Source organism: Gymnoscopelus microlampas (assembly GCF_963454915.1).
Source record: "Gymnoscopelus microlampas genome assembly, chromosome: 19".
Classification (NCBI taxonomy): Eukaryota; Metazoa; Chordata; class Actinopteri; order Myctophiformes; family Myctophidae; genus Gymnoscopelus; species Gymnoscopelus microlampas.
Window position 1 is genome coordinate 26,405,357 of NC_139956.1, and position 25,433 is coordinate 26,430,789.

General features: G+C 38.7%; 1 protein-coding gene and 1 long non-coding RNA gene across 2 annotated transcripts; both read right to left on the bottom strand.

The window, feature by feature from the left end:
- Positions 1–1,285: 1,285 nt before the first annotated feature.
- Positions 1,286–21,486, bottom strand: LOC311034442 (Fc receptor-like protein 5; the record flags this gene model as incomplete). Its single annotated transcript, XM_084042322.1, has 9 exons — positions 1,286–1,765; positions 1,907–2,023; positions 2,418–2,660; positions 18,923–19,186; positions 19,392–19,694; positions 19,867–20,142; positions 20,276–20,542; positions 20,910–21,188; positions 21,474–21,486. The coding sequence occupies 9 exons, from the start codon at positions 21,484–21,486 to the stop codon at positions 1,746–1,748; spliced, it is 1,782 nt and encodes a 593-aa protein (XP_083898448.1). The 3' UTR covers positions 1,286–1,745.
- Positions 21,487–23,849: 2,363 nt separating this feature from the next.
- Positions 23,850–25,433, bottom strand: LOC311034797. Its single transcript, XR_014599633.1, has 3 exons — positions 25,396–25,433; positions 24,283–24,318; positions 23,850–24,064 (listed from the first exon to the last, which is right to left on the bottom strand). It is a non-coding gene; the product is annotated as an uncharacterized lncRNA (long non-coding RNA).

Genomic DNA, 25,433 nt, shown 5'->3' on the forward strand with positions numbered 1-25,433 from the left:
GTTTGTGAAGATTATAAATAACACAATGTACCTGTGGATGATCCAGTCTTCACTTCAGAATACAAAGAGCTCTCAAGTGGATCAGCAGGCCTCTCTGTGGAGGAAACTCTGTTAGAAGCAAACTTTTTTGCGTGACACTGTTTTACGACAATGTATGAAAGTGGTTAATCAGACTAATCGATTTACTTGATTATAAAAAAATAGCTATTCATTTTTTATTGCGTTTATATATATCTATATCTATATATATATATATATATATATATATTCATTATAAACAAGCACTTCTCGATTATTTCATTAATATAAAAAGTAATTGATAGAATATTTGCTAGGAAGAGAATCAATAGTTGCAGCCCTAATGCAAAGCAGTGATATGCTTGTGGTTCAAGAAAGTACAAAATAAAAGTCTAACTTTGAAAAAGTCGTCATGGTTAATCATTTACCAATCATCTACCAACTATTGTAGGCTATGTCTAAGCTAAAACATAAATATGTAGGTTGCCTACATATTTCGGTCATTTTTGGTTATTTGAAGAGGTTATTCAACTCTCTCCAGCTGTCTATCTGCCAGGCCTTACTCATAAAGAGATCCCGCGTCCGCCACTGATGCAAAGTGTGTGGTAGTTGATCTATTTTGTGAAGTTCATAGACTGACACTGCAGGCTCAAACAATTTATTGTATTATATGATGGATATGCATTTCACCTACCTCTCTTCTTCTTTGCTTTGCCTTTGTATTGGTGGTTAACCTGTGCATACGTCACATCTGGTTCTCCTGATCCTTCTACAACACACAAGTCAGTGTTCTTTTAAGCAGTGTTTTGTCATATGGAAATGATACAAATGATTGTACACTGTTACGAAGGCACAGCTTGTTTTATGTGATAGACAGTGTGTGGTAGTTCACCTACTTTATGTCGTTCATAGACAGACACTCTGCAGGCTCAGGCACAATGTATGGTGTCATTTCCTCATGTGCATGAGTAACAACACAGCACAGCAAACACATGAAACCACTCATACACACCCAATGTGGGCTGTGTTAAAACAAACCACTACTACACAGTCCATAGACTCCACCGTAATTATAGTTTATATTCATTTTATTCTCTTTGTTTGCCCACCCTTCTTTTTCTTGCCCATATGTTTTAGTTCAATATGTGAATACGTCACATCACTGGACGTCCGTATATTCAGTTACCAATTCATATCATCTCTGCCCTATTAATGTCTACTGTATATGTAATTCAGTCAAATCTATTTCTCTGAAAGGCTGACCATGCTGACGTGGGGAGTATCCATCATCTGCACTTCCTCTCTGGTTGGTCATCTGGTCTGAGTCCTGATTGGTTCCCTGGCACTTGACAAATCTATTTCAAGATAAATATTTAAAAGAGCAAAACATTTTTTGCAAGTTCCAGACAGTGTGCGGGTCCTTTTCTTTGATGTCATTATCAGAGATCCCCTTCTGAAGATAAATATTTAAACAAGATCTGCTGTGGCCATGTTATAACTAAGATTAGAGACTCACACACACACACACACACACACACACACACACACACACACACACACACACACACACACACACACACACACACACACACACACACACACACACACACACACACACACACACACACACACACACACACACACACACACACACACACACATGCTGACTGCTGACATAAAGGTGTCAGCAGTCAGTGGGGGACAGCCCTAGAAACGGAGAGCTATACCTACCTGTTCCAACATGGATCTGTAATAAAAGATCATCATATGTTTGTTAGTGTTTTACACTACAAGCCAGTCTTCTGCTGTTCATTGTGTGTAGGAGGACAGGACAATTTCCCAGCATGAGTTTTTTAAAAGATGCAATCCCTATTTGAGTGGTTCTCACCATTGAATGTTCTGTATCGATACAACAGGAGCAGAAGGATGGTCAGTAGAATCACAACAAGAAGTCCCACAATCAGTCCCACTGCATGTGAAGAACTCTGTTCCACAGTTCCAGACACTGAAGGTAGAGACAGTATAATGGCAAGGAAAATAGCAACAACTACATTTTTACATTTAGGGTATATTGTAATGGTTCAAATAATAGTTTGAAGCATTTAAGCTGTTTTCTATTGTGTAATAACAAACAAAGCTTGAACATTTTTTCTTTATTTAGGTAATTGAGATTTTTCTTTAATTAACTATATTTCTGGCTATATAACAATAGTTGGTGTTAAGTGTAATTCTTCCAGAGTAAAACCAGATTTTTCCTCATTCTTACCCTACAAGTAACACAGAAGTATCACAAAGAATGGCATATGTAAATTAATTTGTGCTTTTAATTGATTTATATTTCAATTTGCATATGCAAAAGAAAATGAGAAATTGATTGATTGAATTGTCAGTATACTCACATCTCACTGTCATCCAGCTCTGTGGTGATTCTTCTCCAGAATAGTTACACTTGTAGAATCCTTCATCAGACTTAGATACAGCAGCTATGATCATCTCTCCATTGGTTTTAGTTTGGACCAGTTCATAATTTCTATAAAAGTCCACGTTGGAGAGTGAAGAGTCTGTTCTGTGTTTGCATTGAAGAGTCACAGAATGTCCCTCAGTCACAGGGTGGACAGGGCTCACCAGGATGACAGAACCATCTGTAAAACAGTTAACAATTTAAAAACATAGTCTACATATTAGGATTCATATTCACAGGATTGAGCAAATACAAAAACATGTTTTTAATGAGTTGATGGAATGCTGCAGTATTGTTAGGTAGTGAATGAAGTAACTGGACTCGCCATGTACTGTGATGTTGACAGCATTACTGTACTCGCCCAATGTAGACTCACACCAATACACTCCTTTGTCACTTGTATGTAAATTTGTGATCTTCCATATAAATCCAGTCATTGAAAGTCCAGATGAAATCTCATCCAATCGATCAGTGTAACTCTTCACTTTCCATTCAGTAGAGTTTCCCTCACAGCTCATTGAGACAGACTCAGAGATGAAATGTTGAGTTCTGTTAGAACTCACTGTGAGAGAAGCTGAAGAATGAAGATCTAAAACACAACACAGCAGATAGTAGAGGTCAAACTAAGAGCAGTGTTACAGTAAACTGAATTCAAGAAAAGTGACAACAAGTTCAGAGAATGTGAAATATATACAAATAGAATGTCCTTTGGTTTGTTAAGAAAACAACCTAGAATATTTAAGAATGATGAATTATGAGTCACACTCACCACCAGACCACACAAACTGAGGTTTACTGTCCTCAGTGTAATAAACTGGGTCTCCTCTCCCAGCTTTACACACATATCCTCCTGTGCCTGTAGGACCATGAATGATGTAGGATCCCTCTACAGTCCCACTGTGGCTACCAGATAAGAGCTCATAAGTGTAAGAGTTGTGTGATGGTGTAGGAACAGCTCTGTACCAGTAGAACCTCCAGCCTTCAGATGATTCTTTAACATCACAGTTCAGAGTCACTGAGGCTCCAGGACTCAACCATGGGGGAGACAAACTCAACAAAGACTTGGGTTTGTCTGTAGGAAAGGACATTTCTCTGTATTAAAATATTGTTTGCTATTTGACATGACATATGTCTGTTGAACACATTGATGTTACGTGCAATGTCTGGAGGCTGCACAAAAGACAGTTCTATGGAAGTTCCCTGTCCCATTCACAATATTATTTCCTAGACATTTATATAAATGAGATCTGACGTACCTGACACAGTCAATTTAAAAGCATCACTCCACCCTGTTGAAGAGTGCAGGTCATTTGTGGGACGGCCCTTACACATGTAGTCTCCACTATGATACTTTAAAACACTGCTGAATCTGAATTCAGCTTGGTTGACTTGTTCGTATAAAGATGCGCTGGTCTTTTTCCATTCATAATTCCAGTCCGTGTCACCTCTCCCCTGTATCTCACACTTGAGAGTGAGGGTCTCTCCGCAGAATAAGTGAGACCACCTGTTCTGCAGGATCACAACAGACCTGCCCACTGTTTGCATGAAGAAATACAAATTAGCATGCAAAATGACTGTATGAATATAGATCTGTCTGTCTAGAAGTTTGATTCTTAACAGAATAAAACAAAACTTTTTATAACGCCCTGTCTGCTCTGTCCAATCTTTAGCTAAAGGATAGCAAGTTATATGTGCAGTTCTTGAACATAGATGCACAAATCACTGTGGGTTTAAGTGGCACCACAATTTGTTATGAAAAATGTATAAATATGTATGTTTTCACTACTAAACTCCTTCACAAGAACAGTGTACAGTAACTGAGAGATTTGTTGGGGGGGGCAAAAACTTTTTTTATTTTAATTTCATTTTAGATTTTTTTTTGTTTTCAATTTCAGGTAGTTTTATTTTGTTTTTAAAGTGGATTTGGTAGTTTAGTTTAGTTTTTATTTTGTGAAAAGGCTTAGTTTTAGTTTTGATTTGTTTTAGAGATTCAAAAATAGTAGATCTACAAGCTCACAACGCGTCCATGTTGTGAGATTGTAGATCGGCTATTTCTGCTGTATTGTTTGAAAAATATTATATTATTTTTTAAAGCCTTGTTTAAAGCCTTCATTTCAGTTAGCCTTCATTTCAGTTAACAAACATTATTTTATTTTTTCTCCAATTATAGGTTTCGTCATTTTGTTAGTTTTAGTTAACTTATAATAACCCTGATACACAGACCCTATTCTAGATGGCATGGCCTTCAACCATACAGTAAAAATGTGAAAATAATTATTTTTTGCCCATACTCACCAATTGTGTCTATGGTGACTGCATCACTGTATTCAGTGTAGTAAACAGGTTGTCCTCTCCCGCCTCTACACCAGTAGACTCCTTCAGACACACTGATTGGTCCATCAGAGTATTGAACACCATCTTGTCTGATCAGTGAGTTTATGTCATGTTGGTACCAGTAGTATTTCCATCCAGATGACTCCTCCACAGAGCAGGTCAGTGTCACACTGCCCCCTACAGGCATGTCTGTTTGGTCAGCTTTCAGTATGGCCTTTGGTTGATCTGTTGTTCAGATTAGGAAGAAAAACGTAAAAAATACAACAGGCACTTCATAGAGCATTCAGCATTAGTGGAATAAAAATACACTGACTCTTTGTCATTAGGAATACTAGTTTGACTGGAATGTACATTTAAAAATCATTGTACACAGAGTAATTAGAGCATCTGTGAGGCATGTACCTTTTATAAGTACATTAACTTTTAACAGAACTACCATTTATCAATTACTTATTCCAAACCATACCTAAAGTAAACCATCTTTAACATAATACTAAACACATATTATTTTTAGCCTCACTAGCGATAGGGCTCTTTGGCTTGGTTAGGAGAGTGGGCGAATACATCTCCTTGAACCCCAGAGGATGGCATCTGCTGATTTTGGTGAGCCAATGACCTTTAATTTAATTCCCCCATTAGGCAAAAATGTCCACTTGCACATAAGATATACGTACTGTATATATCAAGTATCTGTGCTGTCTATATTGTCAAGACAATATAGCCATTTCCCCCCATTTTCCCCCTTACCTCTCCTGCTCTACCCTACTTCTGTCCTCTCTCTTCTCATGAAAACTACAACATGGAGTGTGCACAAATAAAAGAATTTCACAAACTTCTTAACACTTCTCCTTTTCATCTTCTCTTCATATTCTCCTTTTAATCTTCCTGTTCTCTGCCTCTTGTCCTGTTAATTTTCACTTGAACTTCTTCTCCTTTCAATATTATTTGCATCTTTGTCTTCATTTTCCTCTTATCTTCACCTTCTCTGCATATTCTCATCTTCCTCTTCTCCCTTTCCTTTCTCTGCCTGGCATCATCTAATGATGCATGTATGCGTTAATATGTATCTAATATTGTTGTACCATACTCGTGTTTCCTGTAACTGTGCCTGTGAGTTACAGCACATGACAAGTACTGCAAATCCTACTCTTTTGTAATGTAAGATACACATGCTGATAAAGGCAAAACCTTGATGAGATTTATTTTGAGCAGTCAAGTGGGGGAATGGAAGCAGTATAGAATCATTATTCAAAGCTATACTGACTATACCATACCTTTAAAAGTGATGGGATTGCTGAATTTGGATAATTGTTGGTCCTGCTTGCGTTGACCTTGACACTTGTATTCACCACTGGGATACTTCCGCCATGTGTACTTCCAGTCAGATGCACGTCCTTCCTGTATCGTACATGTCAGAGTAGTCTCTCCAATGAAATTCTCAGGCCAGTCAGAGTGTCTGCTGAGAACAGGCACAGGTGCCTCTGTAGAAGTAACACACAGATAAGTTGAGTAATACTTGTGGGTAAATTCATCCTCTGTATTTAACCCATCCCTTTAACTATTAGAATGGTTAACAACAGCCACTGAGAAGCACCTGGGCACCAGATCCAACTTTAAGGTCACCCTTGGTCAAGAGCACTGACAGGAGCATGTTCCTGACTACCTAACATGTCTGTTTTTGTGGGAGGAAACCCACATGAGGAGAACATGTAAATTCCACACAGAAAAAACTTCACACTCTTGCTATGAGGTTGCATTTGCATTTAGTTAATGACAATAGACCCATATTCATCACTTAATCAAATTGAGTGAAACCATAAAATATCTATGTTTTTATTCAAACTAAACTGCTCAAAAAAAGTTCGGAAACTTAACTTCGGTCAATTATATCTCCACTTTAATAATACCAATTGGTATTGTGTTTTATATCATTTTTATCGTTGATTAGTCACCTTTCCAACGAGGTACAGCTTGTAAGGATCGGGTATTCGTAGAATGAGCAACACAGCTAAATGTGTGGGTAGCGCCTCCAAAATATTTTTTTCTGGCTCCTCTGAGAGAGAGAGAGAGAGAGAGAGAGAGAGAGAGAGAGAGAGAGAGAGAGAGAGAGAGAGAGAGAGAGAGAGAGAGAGAGAGAGAGAGAGAGAGAGAGAGAGAGAGAGAGAGAGAGAGAGAGAGAGAGAGAGAGAGAGAGAGAGAGAGAGAGAGAGAGAGAGAGAGAGAGAGAGACTGTGTGATGTATCATACAGTAAATGATCACATCACTTGATTTACGAGGAATCTTGTTTCCTCTTGTTTCATGAAAATCTGCATTTTTTTCTGTAGTTATTTTGTTAACAGACAGACAGGATAAATTACATTACTATTCCTGCCACACATTGCTTTTGAGAACCACAATTTCACAATGATTTGTTTAGAATATGTGGATAAAAAAGAATATGTCCCACACACCGTCTTCACTTAGAGAAAATATGTTTATTGAGGTACAGCAGTTCGGTCCAAGTGACCTTCATCAGATATCTCCATATGCATCAGATACCAAATGAAGGTCAGTTGGACTGAAATGTTCCTAAATAAATATGTTTTTTAAGAGAAGACATTCTGCGAGACATTACATTTTTTCTCCACATTAGCTGTTCTCTCCTACGCACCTGTCCTTGTAAGTACAGTAGGTGTGCAAAAGGAAATTTTCTACAAAGTTTAGGGGAAATGGTGAGTGAAATCAGTGTCTCTAGTGAGAAAATGAGGAAGATTCCCAAGGCAAGTTGCTGTACCTCATGGTTGATAAATGCTTGGCCTATTGTTTAATAAATCCAGTGTGATGTGTTTTCACCCATTACATAATTCACAAGCCCTGTTACCTCTGTTTTAGTATCAATGTGAAGTACTACAAGATTATGTTAGTCTTTAGAATTTGTAATGAGATACACAAACTGTAGTGAATACTAAGCACAAAACGTCTGTGTTCATAATAGAGAATTATTTTATTCTATTATGGTTAAAGTGTTTTAAAATACATTTAACAGCATTATGAGTAAAACATACTATAACACAACCTACATTAAACACTGAAGGCTAGGCTGGTATTAGAGTCCTCACTCTCCACAAAGGAAGCAGCGTGTGTCAAACCACAGTCACACAATAAAGCCTCCATCACAGTGGAACGTATGTGTGTGTGTGTGTGTGTGTGTGTTTGTGTGTGTGTGTGTGTGTGTGTGTGTGTGTGTGTGTGTGTGTGTGTGTGTGTGTGTGTGTGTGTGTGTGTGTGTGTGCGTGCGCACGCACGCTTAAGAAGGTACAGTATGCATGTGGATGTGCATGTGTGTGCGTGCATGCTCCGTGCATCAGCCTACTACCATATAGACGCATCATAATTCCTGAGAGACGGGGAGACCTCGGTTACTGAACAAACAACACATAGCAATGTCAGAATATAGCTTTAACAGAAATATTTGTATTTATTTAATCAAAACATATAACTTACAGCATCTTTAAGGTAATATTGTAAGATTGGTGGTTGAAGTGTTAGGGAACCATGTTAGAAAATGCTAATATTCATCAAGCAAGTGTAGTGTAAAGTAGCAGAATTTGGGTAGAGGTACTGTAGTGGTGCAGGAGATGTGGGATATATGAAATTTAAGTAGCAGTAGAATGAGGGGAAATTGTTCAAAGAACATCTGAAAAGCAGTTAAAGGCTGATGTCAAGTATTAGTTGGCAGTAGGGTAGAAATGTTCAACATCTGCAGGAAATAAATGTACACGTAGGGTGGTGTGACAATAGCAAAACCTGAGAAAAGGTGTGAATGGAAAAACATCCGTTGGGTTGTGCAGTAAGTGTATTCACTAACCACATGCTCTTTGTGAAGTATGACAGTAACTTGGTTGTTCGGCCATGTTGTCATAGTTGTTGTTGATAAGACAAATTATAATGTAACTGTATGAATTGTAATATGTGCTATGATCAGCTGTGTGATGTAGGAAAAGAAAAGGTAAATGTACAGCTATAGTAATATGGGTAGATGGAAGTGTAGGGGAGCCATGCTGTTAGGTGACAGTAGTCGGCTGTAGCTTTCAGTTTAGTGACAAGCAGCAGGGTGAGCTGTGACTTGGCAGGTGATTATTACAGTAGGTCTCAGTAGGTTCTGGGTGGGGCCATGGAACAGGTAGGTGTAGCAGCTTTGGAAAGGCAAGGGCAAGTCAATGTACTGTATATGCAGTCTATGGTACCAACTCCAGGCTGTATAGGTGAGCAGTTGTGATGTAGCAGTAATGAGCAGAACAGGGTAAATGTGTTTGATGATAAGCAGTGAGCACTGGTATTTTGTGGCAGTTCATAGTGTTAGTGTCTAAACATGACATGTCTATGTACATCAATCTGGGCATTTCAGTGTTCGTTATTTGTAACACATTTTACATTTTTACAATATCAAAGTGCTACAGGGTTTAAAAACAAAGGCATACAAATAGCAAAGGCACAACAAAAAACATCGGCAACATATAATGTATATAAGTAGTACAGTTGTCTGGGCTTTGTGAGTAGGCAAACACAGACGACAATAGCAAGGACACATGTGGTTGGATGTGCATCCTGTTGTGGTTTGCTCATCTCTTCTCTGCCTAGTCACGATGTCTTGTGTTGTTAACACTGTTGTATGTATAAGACAAAAGAGAAATCCAAAATGCATTAACAAGCTTTATATCTGAAGTTATTGCATAGTAATATTTGCTATGATAACTTTTGGAACGGAGTAAAAGGATTAAGTGTATGCCCAGACACAGAGACAGCTGTCAAAACCCTGCCACCCTCAGACGACCATTTACTCACCCTGTCAACCTCTCACTCACCTGATCCAGAAGGACAAAAACATAGTATACGAATATTATTCATTGATTACGGTTCAGCATTCAATACTATCCTCCCCTCTAAGCTTATCACAAAACTACGCCATCTTGGCCTCAGCTCAACACTGCACCTATACTACCTATTCACCCACGACTGTGTGCCTGTCCTCAAATCCCAACACCATCATTACATTTACGGACGACACTGCAGTGGTAGGCTGGATATGTGATAAGCTATATGTTCCTCTGTCTTCACATCGCTGAGGACCTGAAATGGTTCATAAATACCTGTTCTTTGATTAAAATGGCCCAGCAACACACACAGAGGGACTGCTTGAACACAAGAGAGTGCAGGCAGGGACAGTGGGCCATTCGGCAGTGTGAGACTAAACCAGTTGTGGGTGTGGTATTCTGTGGTTACGCTCTTGGGGAGAGAGTGTTATTTGTGTTTTTGGCATAACTGAGTGAAGTGTTGGGGTTGTGTGTGTGCACTGGTGTTCAGTGGCTTGTACCTTGGGAAGGGAATGTGTTTGAATGTTGTGTTGTGTTTGCCCATGTGTCCTGAGTGCTGAGTCCTGTGTGTGAGCAGGCTGTCTTTTTACTTCTTTTCAACCTTGCAGTAGCAACATCTAGCCCATGAGTGGCGCCCTCAAGCCATGCTGGGGGGAACACTCAGCAAGTAGCCAGGGAGGGTCTGGAGGGCTGCAGCAAAGGATCCTTTCTTGCTCTGCTAAAAGGCCCGGCTAGTCTGAGGTACAGTTTGCTATGAGAGAATAAGAGGAATTAGGTGGGGTTGGGGCTCATGCTCACTCTGTGAGCATAATATATATTCATCCCTTGATGAATATCTCACTGAGTCTGACTAAAAAACTGGTATTTTAGAGTATTTTCTCTTCCCTCCTTCAAGGCCTTAGTGTCTCAGTGGTATTAAACAGCTTGTTTGCGGGCTGCTCAGTGTTCCCACTCCAAAATAAATACCTTTTGTTTGGAGCCGGCATAAAAATACAGATGTATTGTCTGTAAGTACCTGTAAGTCCTCAGCTATATGGGGGTGAAAGCCCAGTGCACATACATATATGATATTTATAAGTAGGACCCATGCACACATCACCTTGAACCACCTCAAGCTGTGCCATGAGGTACATACTTTGCTATATATCTTTATCCACCTTTTTCTTCAGTCAGTCAGTCAGTCAGTCAGTTCTTCTGTCAGTCCCCTATGTTGTACTGTATCTATGATGTATGACTCCATATTTGGGCAAGGTTTCAGCCCAAGTGCCATCGATTCCATTATAAAATGTAACATTAAAAAAAAATGCATTACATGTCAATGTACTGTACATGTCAATGATGGTACAGCAACCAGAGGAAACACAACATGATACACAAACACGGAGGTATAATTGGATGTACAGTATAATTTAATTTAATTATGTCTTGGAATAGACCTGAGTTTGTGTTGCTTATTTTTTATCAAGGTATAATGCACAGCTGCAGTTGTTGCTGTGGCTGTGCCTCCTTGAGGGCCCCCCTGGCCTGGGTCTGAATGTCTGTCTGTCCACCCTCCATCCATGTTTTGTGGAAGTGTAGTGACACTAAAAGGGCACTAGGGGGTGACATGAGGAATCTTTAGGGGAGTTCTAAATTAAAATGTGAATGATTTTGTGTGGCATACTGCAGACTCTCAAAACGATTGAATATGCATGACACTGTTATTGGGAGGCTAAGAGATGTGGAAGTTTACACAACATTAGTGTGTTGTGATTGAATTGCTAATACAAGCACAGATGTGATGGGCGCTGTTCAGATTATAAGGTAATTCATATTAGACATTATGACAACATTTTGTTCTCTGAAGCAGTTTATTTAAAAAATAAAAATAAAGATATATTTATTTACATCACATACTTTGAACAATATGTATAACAAAAATAATGTGGAAAAAAGCTAAAACATTGTTTCTTTGAGATTAATGAACAAAATGTTCAGACAGGAGGTCAAAATCATTACAAAAAAAATAGTTAAGTAACTAAAACAAATTTAAATAATCATTATTCAATATCATTGTTATTTATAATCATTATCATTATTTTTAAACCAATTAAATGTAATAAAACAAAAGTCTGTAAAAAAACATATGGTACACAGTAAACTATAAAATATACAATAAACATTTAGTTTAAGTTTAAAATTATTTGTTTTTGTTTTAATCTGAAACCACAATTGTCATAAAAAAGTATATTTTGTACAGTACAATTTAATGCGCGTGAATGAGGCAACTGTAAAATAATGTGTTCGCATTTTCATTGCGTATGCACTTGTATCTGTGTTTTTGTGCATGTGCTTGTGTGAGCAGTGGTGTAAAGTAACTAAGTACTTGTACGCAAGTACTGTACTTAAGTACAATTTTGAGGTACTTTTACTTTATTTGGAAAATATTGTGCTTTTACTCCACTACAATGATATGAAAATGTTGTTACTAGTTACTTTGTAGATTTTGATAATTATTACAAAACACACTAACCACTTCAGCCCTATATACATTTCGGCCATTTGAAAATAGTAGATCTACAAGCTGTGAATGCGTCCCATCGCGACACATTGTGAGCTAGATTGGCTATTTTCAAAAAAATATTTTTATACATTTTGAACTTATGAAATGGGACATTTTGCACAATGAGTACTTTTACTTTTGGTACTTTAAGTATATTCTGATGCCGATACTTTTGTACTTTTACTTAAGTAAATGTTTAATTCCGGACTTTTACTTGTAACAGAGTATATCTACATTGCAGTATTGATACTTTTGCGTAAGTAAAACATATGAGTACTTCTTCCATCACTGTATACAGTACTTGTTACCCTGCATTTATTGCTAAAGATCCATTTGACTTTATCCACATGTGTCGTGTTGGGTTGCCCTACACATCTGTATCTGAGGAGTTGAAACAGATAACAATATCTTGCACCTATAATTGACGGCCAAACTCATGGGGCTACACATGTGTGTGTGCGCGGTCTCCACGCACACACATGGCCCAACTAACTCCACATTTTACCCCAAAATTCCTCAATATTCTGCCTCTGAACCGGCTGCTTCCCATACCGTTACTCTACTTCCATGATGTACAATAAATATGAAACGCATTATGCCCCAATACTATGCAAATCTCTTCCCCAGCGCGAAATTCACTTCCGGGTGCTTATTTTGGTCTGACATCAGAGAACCCACATATTTGGGCATAACTGATATAGGCAGCTCCATATATGGAGATGTCTGACACTATCTGACATCACCATAATGACAGGGGCACAGCCATCACGGTCCCATATTTGGGCATAACTGATATAGGCAGCTCCATATATGGAGATGTCTGACACTATCTGACATCACCATAATGACAGGGGCACAGCCATCACTATAAAGGACCTGGATGCCCTGGCCAATGCCAGTGTCCTCAGCGACGCTACCAATGCCACACACGTCCACGTGTTGTTGCCTTGCAACTCTACTGCACGTAGCCCCTACCCCCTCTACTGCACGTAGCCCCTACCCCCGCAGAGCACACAGAACGACACAGAGACAACAGGAAACTTTACTACGCAGTACACAGAACGACACAGAGACAACAGGAAACTTTACTACACAGTACCCACAACTTCGCACGCAGCCATGGGACCACGCAAAAAAGCTATGCTGGGCAAACGCACACGCAATGCCACTCGCCAGCGTGTGGCTCGCGCAAATGCAGCCGCAAACGCTCTTCAATGTCACAAATACTCTCAACCACAAACTGCATACCACAACATCCCGGCTAATTCCTTTTTGCCCACACACAACTGTCTCCACTTCTCAGCTAACCGCAGTGACAGCAACCGCGCCAGCAGAAGGACAACTCGCTCCTTACAGACGCCCCCCGCCAAAAGTAAGTGCTTTGATTTACCCCATAATCCCTCCAATGCATTCTATCACCCAATCTCTCACATTCCTTTTCCTTACATCTACACAGAATATTACAATTACTATGTTACGCACACATTTCACAACTGCCTAATCATGCATGCTGTCCATCTCTCTCTTCGCAGAACGCCGCTATGAGGACCATCAATACACAACACACTCTCATCCATCACAAAGGACAAAACCAAAGGATAAACACTTCTGCTCCTGATTAATGCTTCACTGTTAATGTTATTCTGGATGTCATTTCATTTCACTGCTATTTTGCCTTTCTCACATTTACATGTTGCCACCAACACTGTCCGACATCACACCATGCCAATAAACCATGCTATCTAACAAACAATGCAATCTCATTTCAATCAACAACAACCCGCCTACATTCATACCCAATACTTCTCTTGCCTCAATCACATTACTCAACACTACTACTTCCTTGCACACTACATGTACACACCTACACAGTGCGACGTCGCGCGGACGCTAGATGTGAGGGCCGCGCAGCGGCCCGAACTTCTAGTACATTTAATACAGGATACTCTGTCATTGAACATTATGCTACAGTATATCATATTTTATCCACTGCTTTTCCTGGAACAAGCGAAGTGTATTTACATCTTATTCAGTTTTGTCATTCACTGATTTAAATTTTCATTCCATCTTCACAGAGCACAGATATCTCTGCTCACAGGAATATCCCTCAACATCCACTTGGTCTCAAAATATATGTCTAATTATGGACTCTACTTTGCTGTAATTTTCCTACAAACAATTGGATATGAGAAGAATTGAAGCAGAATTAAACTTTGGTAGAGATTTGGTTTGTGTTTTTTCCCCCCATCTATTTACAATGATTGATAAAGATACTATGTTGCACACACATTAACAATTTGGTCTCAGATCTTCTTCCTAATTAAAAACTTAAAATGTTTCTTTCTAAACTAGAATCCTAATTTTTGGCATGTCATTATAGACAGAAAAGTGTTTTGAATTTGCATTTCCTTCTAAGTTACAGATTTTTTTCCCTCTAAATTTCAGTAAACGAAACTGGCCTGGGTGAACAGAGTAAAAATCAAGTGATATAAACCTGATAAAATTACCCTCCTAACATATCAAATCATTGGAAAAAGTATTTACTATACGTACCATTTTCGTAGTCAGCAGAGTGATGTATGTTTCCATAAACACTTGTGTCACCTAGAAGTAGCCTCGGAAACCCAGCCATTTTTTTTGTTACAAAAGAAAAAGTCTGGGGGAACGATGCAGGAACGATGGTCTTTGAAGCTTGTTATCTCCTAACCATTCAGAGTGCAGAGGGGCGTCGCTCTAAATTTGGTGACGTCAGCCTGCTCCGTGCACAGACCGGGGGGGGGGGGAGGGGGGAGGGGGGGGGAGGCGGGGACATAGATTGGTGAAGCAATCGGAGGACGCGCCTGCTCCGGGCGCCTGGGTTTGGATCCGCCCTTCGAGACCATGGATTGCTCTCGTTCTCTCAGTCTACCTAGAAGTAAACAAAATATAGCATTAATGTGGTACTTATTTGTGACATTTCAAACATGCATTTCAATTTAGTTATTTAGGAAAAAAGAACACAAAACAATCTAACAGACGTTAAACTACTTCAAAAAGGACATTCATTATTTAAAGGTAGTGTAAGTGATATTATGGTTTAAACTAAACTATGTTGTTTTTTTGTGTATGTGAAAAGGTTAAAGCTCTGCGGTATGTTCTGAGTTATCACTGCTACTGTGTTTGTTCAATAACAGGGGTCTACCCGTCTCTCCAGCTCTTTAATAAACAGAAAATACATTTTCAGGTGGGTTGCCAGTTTCATCCAATCAGGAGAGAGTACCCATTTATCAGCTTCAATTTTATGTTCCAGTTCCAATTGTCTGCTCACTTCTTTGTATCATCACTTACAATTTCACTTTTTTATACTGTATCCTGTATGAATTATCTCCTGATTGGATTAAATTGGTATCCCAAACTGAAAATGTTTTTTTCCCCTTTTACTGAACACACAGATAGAGCCATTTGACACTTAAGTAGACCGGTGCGCACCAATCTACCCATATATGGGCATGTCAATGAGCAAGCTGGCATGCCCATTGACATTGACATGCCATTGGCATTTCGGTCGGATCGGCAGTTCTGGACAACCGCCTATCCGAATGATGGACTCACTCCCTCGAGTCCTCGTCAATGCACGTGTCGAGTTTGAAGTCGTTTGGTCCAATATATCACAGTGGCGGTTCTGGACAATGCCTATCTCGACGTCAGGCACTTCCTCGGGCCGTTACTTGTGAGCGTTGTGCGTGCCGAGATTGAAGGAGACGAACGGACGTACAAAGATTTTGTGCATTTATTATTAATTTATTATACGATTTTAACAAAATAAATATCACTTACTGCACCTTTAATTAATGATTATGTGATGATAAATAATTTTAAGATCTAAATTAATTTAGATTTAAATTAGAACCTGTTATCCTTTTGAACCTTAAAATTGCTATACCATGGTAATCAGTAGGCTATAATTTAAGGAGAGTTGGTGAGTGATTGTAATCTAGATGTAATCCATCTAATGTTGAAATTAAAGTTATTTCTAATCTGTTTTTTTTCTTTTAAAAATAATATAGATTTTTTTGTGGTTAAGTGGCTACCTATTTTTATGTAGTTTTTTGTAGTACCAAAATGTTTTAACTGCTGTTGTGAAAATATAACTAATTCCCCTTGAGAAACTATTCTCCTTGTATCCTACTACAATTACACCATTTCAGAAAAACGATTTGCCTCTGGAAATGAATTACCGGTACCTCATTTAATACCCAATTTATTTGAATTAATGGAACAGTTATCTGTTACCAAAATGTACAGTATGCAGTGAGTGACACAGTTAAAGGGAAGAATATGAGTTAGATAGCAGACTGTAAAGACACAATTAACAATGTATAATGTTGGTGAAAAGCACGCTCACTGTTATTTTAACATTGTAAGTCTGGAGTTCAAAGTAAAAACATATAAGCCTAAGGTTTTTTAGAAAGGCTGTGAACGAGGTGGTGGCATTGGTACACAGTAAACAAAACTGTCCTGTGAACAGAGTAATTGATAGAGGGCCATGAAGCCCTCATCCCACTGAAAAGTAAAAAAAACAATCTAGTGATACATTTTAAACTGAAAAGAATACGCTCTTAACATTAATATTCCACAATAAAACCAAACGAAAGCATTGGACTTAACCATATAAAAAATATATACTGTACCATTTTCATCAGAGTGATTGATTTCTCCATAAACGCTTGTGTCACCTATAGAGGTAAACAGAATATAGTATTATTGTGTAGGCTACTTATTTGTGTTGCTTCAAACATATTTTCAATTTAGTTCATTATTTTGCCATTTAGGAAAAAGGAACACAAACTGACAGACGTTGATATACTTCAAAAGGACATTCATTGTTTAAAGTGTGTGTGTGTGTGTGTGTGTGTGTGTGTGTGTGTGTGTGTGTGTGTGTGTGTGTGTGTGTGTGTGTGTGTGTGTGTGTGTGTGTGTGTGTGTGTGTGTGTGTGTGTGTGTGTGTGTGTGTGTGTGTGTGTGTGCGTGCGTGTGTGCTTGTGTTATATATTAATATTTAAAGTTCTATTATGATAATCATTGCTAGGGTGTTTTTTCAGATTCATCCAATCAGGAGAGAGTACCCATTTATCAGCTTCAATATAATAATGTTCCCATTCCAATTGTGTCTGCTCACTTCTTTGTGACATCACTTCCAATTTCATTTGTTTATACTGTATCCTGAGTTCTCTCTCCTGACTGGATTAAATCGGTATCCCGAACTGAAAATGCATTTTCTGTTCCATAAAGAGCTGGAGAGATGGGGAAATCCCTGTTACTGAACAAACAATCTATAACAATGATTGCTATCAAATAGAGCTATTTCACACTTATTTTAACCAAAGAATTTATGAATGAAGATTTATTTTTAAATTTGAAGTAAATTTAAATTTAAGTCAGAACCAGTTATCCTTGTCCGAAGGACTTATCAGAAGTGTCCTTAACCAACATGATAGGTTCGGTTCAAAGACTGACCATGCTGCAGTGGGTAGTACACATCATCTGGATCCCCACTTTGATTGGTCCGCTGGTCTCCAGCTGAGGTCTGATTGGTTCCCTGAGACTGAACTTGGCTGTAATTAAAAGATAAAGTATATTTATCAGAAATAAAGTAGAAAACCAGATGGAATCTACTACTGTCATGTTGATGAATAGACAGAGAAATACTGCTTACCTGGCACAACATGGATCTGTAAATAAAAATAAAACATGTTTTTTTTTACCATTGAATTGCTATGCCATGGTAATCAGTATCATTTAAGGACAGTTGGTGAGTGATTGTAATCTAGATCTATCTAATGTTAGTACTGTACTTCTCACATTTAGATGTTCTGTATCGACACAGCAGGAGCAATAGGATGGTCAGTAGAATCACAACAAGAAGTCCCACAATCAGTCCCACAACATGTGAAGAACTTGGTTTTGACACTGAAGGATAAGACAGTATGACAGCAATGAGAATATAATTTGAAATAAATAGATTAGTATTTAGAACAACTCATTTTATCATTTAACATAACGGGCTATAGTGTATGCCTCAATACATTTTGATTGAACTGTTATAACCTGGTAGACTACTGTCATATCTGATATTGTCTACAGCTGAAATAAAAATGTAAAAAGTAATTAAGAACATTTTAATGGGTTTCCTTTTAAAGTTGTATTCCGTCAAGATTAAAACCTGTGTTTAGCCTAATTCGTACACTACATACCGTATAATACATAATTATGAGGGAGGAAAGTAATGCCAGTAAATAAATGTGTGTGTGTGTAATACATTAAAACAAAACAATACAAAGGTACTGTAAATTATTGTCAGTATACTCACTCTGCCATCTCACTGTCATCCAGCTCTGTGGTGATTCTCCTCCAGAATATTTACACTTGTAGAATCCCTCATCAGACTTAGATACAGCAGGTATGATCATCTCTCCATTGGTTTTAGTTTGGACCAGTTCATCATTTCTATAAAAGTCCACGTTATAGAGTGGCGAGTCTGTTTCATGTTTGCATTGGAGAGTCACAGGATGTCCCTCAATCACAGGGTGGACAGGACTCACCAGGATGACAAAACCATCTGTAAAACAGTCCACATGTTAGAATTCACACTGAGCAAATACAAGAACACGCTTTTAATGAGCTGATGGAATGCTGCAGTATTGTTAGGTAGTGAATGAAGTAACTGGACTCACCATGTACTGTGATGTTGACAGCATTGCTGAACTCTCCCAATTCAGACTCACACCAGTACACTCCAGTGTCACTTTTACGTAAAGATCTGATCCTCCATGTAGATCCAGTCATTGAACGCCTGGATGAGATCTCATTCAATCGATCAGTGTAATTCTTCACTTTCCATTCAGTAGAGTTTCCCTCACAGCTCAGTGAGACAGACTCATTGATGAAGTGTTGAGTTCTGTTAGAACTCACTGTGAGAGAAGCTGAAGGATGAAGATCTAAAACACAACACAGGATCAGAGGTCAAAGGTCAAACAAAAAGCAGTGTTAAAATGAACTAAACTCAAGAAAAGTGAGAACAATATCAGAGAATGTGAAAGAAATACAAATAGAAAACTGTCAGTCAACAACCTACCTGTCAGGTAGGTTGTTAAGAAAACAACCTAGAAGAATTATTAATGATGAATTATGAGTCACACTCACCACCAGACCACACAAACTGAAGTTTACTGTCCTCAGTGTAATAAACTGGGTCTCCTCTCCCAGCTTTACACACATATCCTCCTGTGCCTGTAGCACCATGAATGATGTAGGAACCCTCTACAGTCCCATGGTGGCTATCAGATAAGAGCTCATAAGTGAAGGAGTTGTGTGATGATTTAGGAACAGCTCTGTACCAGTAGAACATCCAGCCTGCAGATGATTCTTTAACATCACAGCTCAGAGTCACTGAGGCTCCAGGACTCAACCATTGTGGAGACAGACTCAGAAAAGACTGGGGTTTGGCTGTGGGAAAGCACATTATCTGTATTAAAACGTTTATTGTTTGACATACAGTATGTCTGTTGAAGATATTGATGTTTCATGCAATTTCTGGAGGCGGCACCATTTATTTAATAGAAGTTCCCTCTCCAATTCACAATATTCCCTTGATTTTTGCTATGTAAATTACACTTACCTGACACAGTCAATTTAACAGCCTCACTCCACCCTGTTGTAGAGTGCCGGTCATTTTTGGGACGGCCCTTACACATGTAGTATCCACTGTGAGACACAGAGACATTGTTGATCCTGAATTCAGCTTGGTTCACTGGTTCGTATAAATATGAGCTGGGTGTGCTCCATTCATAATTCCAATCAGTGTCATCTCTCCCCTGTATCTCACACTTGACAGTGATGGTCTCTCCACTAAATATCTGAGGCCAACTTGACAGCAGAATCACAACAGACCTGCCTGTTTAAGAAAAATCCACATTAGCATGCAAAATGACTGCATATAGATGTTGAAGTAGATATCTATTGACAATACATTTTTAGTCCACTTTAGTTATTTTTCATTTCATAACAAAGCAAAGGAAATCACTCACCAATTCTGGTCATGATGACAGCATCACTGTATTCAGTGTAGTAAACAGGTTCTCCTCTCCCTCCTCTGCACCAGTAGACTCCTCCTTCAGACACACTGATTGGTCCATCAGGGTATTGAACAGCATCTTGTATGATCAGTGAGTCTGTGTTGTTTTGGTACCAGTAGTATTTCCATCCAGATGACTCCTCCACAGAGCAGGTCATTGTAACACTGCCCCTTACAGGTATGTCTCTTTGGTCAGCTTTCAATGTGGCCTTTGGTTTATCTGTTGTTCAGATTAGGAGAACACATCTAAAACTAGAACACAGAGAAATATGGGCTAGCTGAAAGCTACACTGGGTAAATAGCTTTTTGGTGGAATGTAACTTTAAAATCATACAGACTACATAGGAATACAATTTGACTGAAATGTAGGCCTATTTAAAGGCATACATACACTGTAAACTGTATGAGTGAAATGTACCTTTAAAACTACAAAAATGTCAACCAAATTAGAATTAGCATTAAACTTTTCACACTCAAAGCATAGCTTGCTATTTGACATGTCTGTTGAAGATATTGATATTGATGTTCAATATCTGGAGTCTGTACAAAATACATTTTCTATACAAATAAGACACAATCTGACTTACATGACACAGTCAATTTAACAGCCTCACTCCACCCTGTTGAAGACAGCAGGTCATTTGTGGGACGGCCCTTACACCTGTAGTCTCCACTGTGAGACACAGAGACACTGTTGATCCTGAATTCAGCTTGGTTTACTGGTCTGTCTGAAGATGAACTGGTTGTTTTCCATTCATAATTCCAGTCTGTGCCACCTCTCCCCTGTATCTCACACTTGAGAGTGATGGTCTGTCCACTGAATAGCTGAGGCCAACTGGACTGCAGGATCACAGCAGACTTGCCCACTGTTTACATTAAGAAATCCAAATTAGCACACAACATGACTGCATAGACCTTTCCGGCTACACACAAACAAGACATAAGTTTCTAATAACAACCTGACCTCCCTGTCCAATCTTTAGCTGATGATAGCAAGTTATTAGGTCAGGTTATTGAACAAAGCTGCACAAATCACAGTGCTGTGACAATTTAAATGAAAATCCAGATGGCATCATTGTCACATTGATGTACTGGTCACTTGTGGGCATGTCAACTAGTGAGGTGAAAATATGAGAGGACTGATTACTTACCAATTCTGTTCATGGTGACTGCATCACTGTATTCAGTGTTGTAAACTGGTTTTCCTCTCCATCCTCTGCACTTGTAGACTCCTCCCTCTGACACACTGATTTGGCCATTACCATATTTCATAATTAGTGAGCCTCTATTATGTTGGTATTTCCATCCAGATGACCCCTCCACAGAGCAGGTCAGTGTAACACTGCCCCCTTCAGGTATGTCTGTTTGGTCAGCTTTCAGTGTGGGCTTTGGTTTATCTGTTGTTCAGATTAGGAAGAAAAACTTTAAACTGAAACGTGCACTTCCAGGAGAAACCGTGCACTAGCTTTCACCGTTAGTGGAAAATATCTTTAAAATCATATGCACTGACTAAATAAGAAAACAATTTGACTGGAATGTACATTTAAAAACATGAATACAGAGAGTAGAAAGAGAGCATCTGAGTGGAATGTCCCTTTTAAAGTAGAAGAACTTTAAACAGAATTACCATTCATTCATTCAGACATTAACCCATTCCAAACCCATACCTAAACTAAACCATCTGTAAAATAATACCTAAACTTAAATGACGTTTTAGCTCCCCCTAGCGGTGGGGCTCTATGGCTTGGACGGTGGTTGGGAGGATGGATGCATCTCCATCAACTGCTGATTTTGATGACCCAATTAGGCAAAAATGTCTGCTTGCACATAAGATATCTCCATATTTTATGGCTGTATTGTCAAAAAAAGTTGCTGAACTCATTCATGCTCCCGAGGATGAATTCTTATTATTTTCCTCTTTATCTTCTCCCTTTCCTTTCCTTGTCCAGCACAATGTAATTGCTGTTCACGGGCAACTATATGTTAGTTAGTATGTTAATGCATATATTTTTACAGAACATTGTTGTACCTACTCTCTTACCTGTAACTGTGCACGCCTGAGATACAGTACATGAAAAGTACTACAAATCCTATAGCCTATTCTGTTGTAATTACGAAGTGACGAATCGATACAAATGCTGAGATATTTAAAACAATTGTGATGTGATTTATTGTGAGCAGTCAACAAGGTGTAGGAATGGAAGCAGGTGTGTGAAGAAAGCACAGTATAGTATCATCAAAAGTATACAGAGTATCCATACCTTTAAAAGTCATAGTGATGGAATTGCTGAATTTGGATAATTGTTGGTCATGTTTGCGTTGACCTCTACACTTGTATTGACCGCTGGGATACTTCTCAGAAGGACTTATTACATATTCATCTAATTCTCTGTAATTCTGGATATTATCCTTCCACCATGTGTACTTCCAGTCATAGGCACCTCCTTCCTGTATCGTACATTTCAGAGTAACAGTCTCTCCAAGGAAATGATCAGGCCAGTCAGGGTGTCTGCTGAGAACAGGCACAGGTGCCTCTGTAGAAGTAACACACAATACTTTATTGATCCTTGTGGGTAAATTCATCCTCTGTATTTAACCCATCCTCCTAATAGGATGGTTAACAGCAGCCACTGAGCACTACATCCAACTCTAAGGTCACCCTTGGTGAAGAGCACTGACAGGAGCATGTCCCTGACCACCTAACATGTTTTTCTGGAGGAAATACACATAAGAACATGTAAATTCCACACAGAAAAACTCCCCACCTTTGCTATAGCAGTGCTAACCACTTATCCACTAAAGAACAACGGCTACTAGTGATGAGCGGGCCGACCCGTAACCCGCGGGACCCGCGGGTCAACCCGCAGCGCGGGTGGGTCGAGTCAGGCAATTATGCGGGCTGCGGGTGAGCGGGTCAGCCTCTCACACGCAAAAAAAATAAAAAATCACATGCTCTTGTTTTGTTTTTATTCCTAATAAGAAGTAGAATAATAACAGTAAAACAGTTTGAATACACTTGGGGTGTATACTTGAAGATTATTTTCCTTCATGATTTTACCGGGGTTTTTTTTATACCGCGGGTCGCGGGGCGGGTTGAGCCATAGATTTATATATGGGTTCACGGGGCGGGTTGAGGCGGGTTGGGTTCCGTGGCGGGCGGGGCGGGGCGGGTCATGAAAAAACCCGACCCGCACATCACTAACGGCTACATTCTGTTAATGACAATGAATAGACCCATATTCGTCTTGATCAATTTGAGTGAAACCATAAAATATCTAAGTTTTAATTTCAACTAAATGCACATTTTAATTAGACAACTAAAAGCTGATGGTAAATAGGTAAAATATTATCTTAGAACAAATTACAGATATGAATTTAGGAAGCTGCTTAAACCTTTCGATTGTTAGTTTTTTTTCATAAGAATACAATAAACATATAGCATACAATTTGTATGCTATATGTAACTCACCAGAGACGGTGATATAAACTTGGTTGCTGTATTCAGTATATTGTGTGGTGTAGTATCGTGGGTCTCTTTTCCCTCCACGACACCAGTAGCTTCCACTCTCTGAGACACTGGAGGGATTGAATGTGTAGGTTGACTGATCTGTCACATCCAGTTGTCTGTCTCTGTGCCAGTAGATGTTCCATGAAGCTGTACTGTGCACAGTACAGGTGAGGGTCACACTGTTTGATGTCAGTACACGATTTCTGTCTGCTGTCAAAGTAGTTTTTGGGGCAGCTGTTATTTATGACAGAGAAATAAAATAGAACTGTGAGCCTCAGAATTTCTCCCAACTGATATAATACACACACACACACACACACACACACACACACACACACACACACACACACACACACACACACACACACACACACACACACACACACACACACACACACACACACACATGATTTTGAGTGAATAAACATAATAGATAGTAAATCAAATTTCACCTTGACTGTGTCCATAGGAGAGGAAGCTACTCAGCACTGAAAGATATTTGATGAGATAATATGAAGCTAAGCATAAATATCAGCATTTTATTCCTAATTAACACGATACCAACATGGACAACAGTTGACTCAAGTTCAATAACAACAAATAACAAACAACAATCATTTGTCCATTATGTTAACAATGTTATTAACACCTAATAAATGATGACATCATTAAATGGTGCTATCTTATAATGAGCATTAGTGAGGACTATTAATATGAAGATACGATAAAGATAAATGGGTGAAGTGCTCCTTTAAGTATTCAAAAGTACCTGCTTTAAAAATTAAAAAAACTGGTCTAGTTTGCAATAAAATTCTAATATCCATCAAATGTTTTGCAGCTTCGGTAATACGTAAAACATAAATAAATGGTGTTATGCTATAGAAGTGGGTCGGCAACTTTTTAGACATGAAGTGCCATGTCTTGATAGTCAGTGTGCCGTATCAACATACATTTTAATTATGACACCACATCATAAATAAATATTCCACGATTTTGATTGTCCATAGGCTATACATAGCAACCTTTTATATATTTTTTTCTCTAGAAACATTTTCTTTCACATCAGGATGTAATGATCATTAGACTCCTCCCCAGTCAGAGTTAGGTTTGAATGAATGTAGAATTATGTGCAGGATGTAATCTGTATATAGATGTGAGGAGACTTAATCTAACTGACTAAACTTTTATTTGGAATATTTAGTTTAAAAATAAATATCCTCTCTCTCTCACTTACTGTATGCCAGTGTGCCAGTGATCACCCTCCCCTGTGCCAATGTTGGCACCCGTGCCTAAGGTTGCCTACCCCTGCTATAGAGTGTCTTTGTACTGTATATAGTTGCATCATGACTGTTAATAGTAAATTCACATATTTGTTGAAATGATAAAGGTGAAAATATTGGTGGAGATCCTACATAAAAAAGTACAACATTGATTATATTGACACAATTTTACTGTCAGCAGCTTAACTTTGTGTTGTCAACAAAATTGTGTTGTGTTCCTTCATAGAAGTAATTGTTCAAATACTAGATCAATAGACCTACTAGTAATAATAGTGATATACTCACAGAGGAGCACATAGGGCAGCGTGTGCCCCATCCTTTCC